Here is a 6,000-nt window from a genome sequence, read left to right as displayed (position 1 = left end):
GTTTGTTATTATGTCTTTGAAATCATTTTCTTCGAATCATTTAATCCAAATACAATTTAATAGTATTTCAAATTCATTACATCTATTTGGGTATTTATTAAACTCCATAAATCTTAAATTCCTCCATCATTTTGAAGTTATTCAATGATTTTATTTGGGTAAAAAACTTAATGTATTTATTAAACTCAGTGATTTAAAAATATTTTTACTATATTTAGTAGATTACTATTTATTTAATTTATTTAGATTTTATACTTAAAGGTTTTACCAAAAAAGTAACTACATCGATATTATATTATATTTTAAAATATTTTTTAATTAATAATTTAAATAATTATCAAAATTGAATCGAAATAACCTAACTTTTTTGGTTGAAAGCCTAACCAAATTGTAAGAAAACAGTTTAGTTATTGTATTATATATTTTTAAAATCAATTATATATTTTTAAAATCAAAAATAAAAAATATCAAAATTAATTGTATATTCAAACTGAACCGATCGATAAATACCCTACAATCATGATCATTAATAACTTCTTTTCACGTTAAGTCGAGTATAAACCCCACACATTTAAATCAATGATGACTATTGACATTGGGATAATGGTAATAACTCGAAAATATAACATCACAAAAACTCTTGTAAGACCACTTTACAGGATCAACTTTGTGAGATAGACTTTCAATTCAACTCGACCCAACACATGAAATTCATTACTTTTTATATCCAAAATATTATTTTTCACAGCAAAAATATCAATCCTTTTTGTTATTTATGTAATGAAAAAATATTGTGCAAGAAAAATATTCGAGCAATGAAAAATATTACTTTATACGTCAAAAATATCATTTTTACTACAAAATTATCATTTTTTATTTATGTTATCAAGAAATATCATGTAATATATGTCGATTTGAACTAAAAATTTACCTTTTATGTCAATAATACATTTTTTTCATTACAAGTATAGACTAAATTAACATATCTCACAGATCGATCTATAAATATGGATCAAACTGATAATCTTACGGATATAAATCCATTGATATGAATCGAATCTACCACAAAAAACCTACCATATATGATTTATTTCTCAAAATTTTCAAAATAAGTCAATCAACGAATATATATTTAAAAGTTGCCAGTTGTGTGGATGTGCTGAAGGCAGTACGAATAAATGAATCCAGGTGTGTGACGGGCCGGGACAAAGCACACGTGTCCAACCCGAAATTTCTCTTATCGACCAAGCTTTTTGGCAGTTGGATCAAGCTGTAATCCTTGCTCCCCACGTGATATATATATATATATATATATATATATATATATATATATATATTGTCATTTATCAAATATAAATGAGTATGTCTTTTGTGAGATGGTCTCACGAATCTATATCTGTGAGACGGGTAAATCTACCGATATTCACAATAAAAGGTAATACTCTTAGCATAAAAAATAATATTTTTTCATGTATGACCCAAATAAGATATATGTCTCACAGAATACTAACCGCGAGACCGTCTCACACAAGTTTTTGCCAATATATATGTATAGATAGCGATTACGAGTTCTTACACACAAACTTACCATCAATTGATGTATGAATACGATTATTTATGCATTTATTTAATTCATTTAACTATTTTAGTAATTTCAAAAAAATTTGAAATAAAAAATATGAATACTGTAGTTATAGCTATGTTGCAAATTTTATTAACAAAAGTTTATATTATACTAATTTATTTATTGGTTGATGATAGTAGTGATATAAACTTCTTTACGTAAAAAAGTTGCACGAGTTAGTATTCACATTCAAACAAAACCTTAATCCATTATAATTAGAAAAAGTGTGTCTTTGTTTGTTGATTTAAAAAATAATTAATTTAATTATTTTATTAATAGCATACTTAATAATATGCTTAGTGTCCTTGGCATGGGATGTGCGCATTTATATTAAAAAATTATGTTAAATAATTTATGTATAAAAAATATAGATATTATTTTAAATTAATTTTTTTAAAAAAATATGTGGTATCTCATAAACACAACTTATAATAATTCCGCAAACTATTTAATAAAACCTTGACATAAATTTTATATCAAATAAATTTGAATCTTATCAGCTTAAAGTCAAATTTTGGTTATAATTTATTTAGAGTAGGTATCTTGTGAGACGGTCTCACGAATCTTTATATGTGAGACGGGTCAACCTTACCGATATTCACAATAAAAAGTAATATTTTTTCATGGTTGACCCAAATAAGGGATCCATATCACAAAATACGATCCGTTAGACCGTTTCACACACGTTTTTGTCAAAATATTATTAATATTTATTTGTTAATAGAAAAAGAAATAAAAATAAGAGATTTAACATTTAATTTATATAGATTTTTTAGAGTAATTTTTTTATATAGATTTAGTAAACTTATCAGCATACAAATTTATTTTGAATCTTATCAAAATCTTATTGAAATTCAAAGGATTATATCATTTCTCATTTAAAAATTATTATAAAAAATATTTTATAAGTTTTTATTAATTAATTTTTAGTTTTTGTATACAAGGAATTTTTTATTATAATATGCACGCACCACATGCTAGATTTACTCATGTGTGTGTATAAATAATACACACGTACATTTATGATATAAATCTCCACGTAGCATATGTATACATGTACACAAAAACTTGTGTAGAACGGTTTCAACATTCACGAGTCAATTTTGTGATATGATTCTCCGATCCGAACCAATTCATTAAAAAATATTATTTTTATGTCAAAAATATTGTTTTTCATGGTAAAAATAAGTCAGATTAACTCGTCTCACGAAAATCTACTCATATATGTAAATATATGTTATGTACATTTGCGCGCTAGCAATTATAAGTGGACATTGGGCTTGTCCCATTTGGAAGAGAATAAAAAAAAAAAATATAATACATTGGAATGCGTCTAACCATGTGACGGTTATATTTGACTGTTTCTAACCTAACGGTTATGGTTTAACTGATTTGAACTTAAATCATTTTTTTAATGTAAAGATTTAAAAAAAATAAAAAAATAATATACGGTTAAACTATTTACAAAATATTATTAAAATTTACTTTTTATCTAAAAAAATAATAATTAATTTATATAGACTAAATTATTTAGTTTCTTAATCTAAGGTTCCTATGTATTCGAAAGCTTCGATAAACGATTTCGGTTTAGTTCTACGGTTCCTGATAACTGCGGTGGGGTCTAGGCAAGAGGCTCTTCCTTGCACCCATCGGGCCATTTGCACCGAAATCACTGAATTTGTGAAGACAAATCGTACCCATCGAGACTAGAATATGACCACATAAGCCAACAGCCAACTATTATCATCAAAGAGTAGATAATATAGTCCATCGTATAATTTCATGGAACAGTTTGGTATCAATCAACATTTTGAATGAGCAGTGATAATACAAAAAATATCAATCCCAAGTTTCCTTCCTTTATCTCAATCAGAGAAACAGATTTAGAGCTACACGAAATTGACTTAGATCAGTCACTCTTACCCTCTTGAGAACCAATTTCTCTGCATCTAAAGCTGCCATGCAACCTGTATAAAATGTAGCAGAAAGGAATTATCGTTTTTAGATCAATCGGGAAATGATGAATCTTAGTCAAATGTGGAAAGAAAATCTTCTTTGAACTCCTTTCGGGTGAATAAGTGGGTGATCACTTCCCTGATATTGGAAGTTATTGTACACAGAGAACATGATTCCTCTGGTCATATTTCAACATTTATCTCCTATTAAGTCCTCTCAATAGATTTCCATACCTCAGATAAGTAATTGCCCACCAACGTGGGCTAAAATCAACATTCTGACAGATAGTAGACAAATTTAAAAAAGTTCTGAAATGGAGGGAATATTCTTTTTCAGAGGGAAAGTTGCGGATCCCTACTACAGTTAGAATCTGGACATACCTGGAAATTGGATGAAGCATATTGCCAAAGCTTAGAAAAGGGGATGGTTTTTCAGAAAACCTCAGGTTTACTAGAGTTTATTCATAACTTGGTTATCATGCTTGCAAAGAAGACACATACTTAATTTTTACGAAGTTAGAGAAATGATATTTATGTCTAAGGCTCTATGCCCGGTCGCGAGTATTCTAAACATGTTCAGCTATCTGTTACTTCGTCCTTATGGAAGATATGGAGTATGCAGCCCCGTGGTGAACCGAGGTAGAGCCTTGGCCGTCGCTCCCGTCATCAGAAAAATTTTGGTGCCCAATCCCCAAAAAGAGTAAAAAGTTTTATCTTTATGCTAAAATAATATCTGGTTCTTCAATTTACATGAGATCCTAGTTTCTTGAAACACATTTGTTAAGAAAAATTCATGCGCATGGAACTAATGAATGTTATTCCACCCAGCATTATACAATACATATAATTAAATTATCAAGAGTAAATGCATCTATATATCTTTCCCAAAGTACACACAGTCGTGCGAAAAAGAAAATGGAAGGACCAGTAGTTTGTTTAATTCCCAGAGTTATATGGTAACAATCTCAGTCTATCAACATAAATGTCAGACCTTTTTTTAAAAAAAAAAATTATTATTATTGTTTATTTATGTTTTAAATCCTGGTTGCGAGGAAGTAAGGTCAAGGTTTCAGAGAAGCAGTGGATCATTGGAAATGGTTTGGACAAGATCAGATGCCGCAGGATGATTGGGAGGAACCTCAGTGGGACATGTAAGATGATCAGATATGGAAGCAGTGCGTTGACGATAAACATAACCAGCTTCAAATCTTTGTACTGTCGTTAGCGACTCAAGAAATTGAGGCAAAACAGATATAGGAGACTCTAAAGCCCGTGTTGTTCTAAAAAAGGACTGATTTTTTTAAAAAAATACACTCCTATAAACACGAGCTCAACGGGCATAAGGATCATAGCAAAGGAACCTTTTTTGAGTTCCAGCATATCCTAAGAAAGCACACTTAAAAGTAGCAAGCTTATTTCTCTCATGTCCAGTAAGGTGACCAAAGCAAACACATCCAAAAATACGAATTGGAATAATTTGGTGCATGCCCAAACAAGCGAGAGTAGGGAGAATCATTATTCAAATTGGGAGATGGTAATCGAATATCCATTGATCAAATAGAGTGGACAATCTTTGATGATATGCCCTGATTTTTTACAATAATTGCAGAATTTCTCAGTACAATTAGTGGCAATGTGCTCAAATCCTTTGCAACTATAGCACTGAACATTAATCATATTCCTGCCTCCTTTAGACTTCCCTTGAGCAGCGTATGAACTGGTATTGGAGTAGAATTTTGAGCTTTCTGCTCCATGACAGCCAGTGTAATGAGCCATTCTTCTTCCTGAGAAGCTCTCCTACACAAATATCCAATAAAGGAACTGGATCTCTGGTCATCAGGTTGGATCTGATTGCTTCAAACTCTCCTTTTAACTTCATTAAAAACTGGCCACGCTTGCTAATCTCATGTACTTTGTGTACAACAATAAGTCCTTCAGGAGGTACATTTGCATACACAATATCAGTGCACTCAGCCCAAAGATTCTCAAAGTTAGAATAAAACTCCTGGATTGACATGTTCCCTTGACTGAGTTCTCCCACCTGGAATTCCAAATGAAACATTCGTGCTGCGTCGCTTTGGTTATAAACTTTCTTCAAGTGATCCCACATTACTTCAGAAGTCTTACTTGAGATTGAGAAGTATGGAGGGGTCCACACTCCCAAGGATCCAAGACATAATTTGAGCATCCTTCACATCTCATTTTACATATCCTTTCTCCTTCTCGCTATTAGGTGCAGGATCTGTGCCATCAATATGACCCCATAATTCATTTCCCTTAACGAAGATCTGAAATTGAAAAGCCCAGACAAAATAGTTTTTGCCATTAAATCGAACAAGAAAATGTTCTGATTGTTCCAAAGACATGATCCAACCAGAAACAAGAATTTAGAGATCGAGTCCAAGAAAACACCAAGATCTC

At 30.6% G+C, this 6,000-nt stretch overlaps 1 protein-coding gene across 1 annotated transcript; it reads right to left on the bottom strand.

The window, feature by feature from the left end:
- Nucleotides 1-5,269: 5,269 nt before the first annotated feature.
- Nucleotides 5,270-5,767, bottom strand: LOC142550257 (uncharacterized). The gene has a single exon (XM_075659494.1). It carries the CDS (start codon nt 5,765-5,767, stop codon nt 5,270-5,272), a length of 498 nt encoding a protein of 165 aa, XP_075515609.1.
- Between the last annotated feature and the right edge of the window lie 233 nt (nt 5,768-6,000).

This window comes from Primulina tabacum, chromosome 6 (assembly GCF_025594145.1).
Source record: "Primulina tabacum isolate GXHZ01 chromosome 6, ASM2559414v2, whole genome shotgun sequence".
In the NCBI taxonomy this organism is placed as follows: domain Eukaryota; kingdom Viridiplantae; phylum Streptophyta; class Magnoliopsida; order Lamiales; family Gesneriaceae; genus Primulina; species Primulina tabacum.
This window is presented reverse-complemented; position numbering and strand designations above follow the sequence as displayed.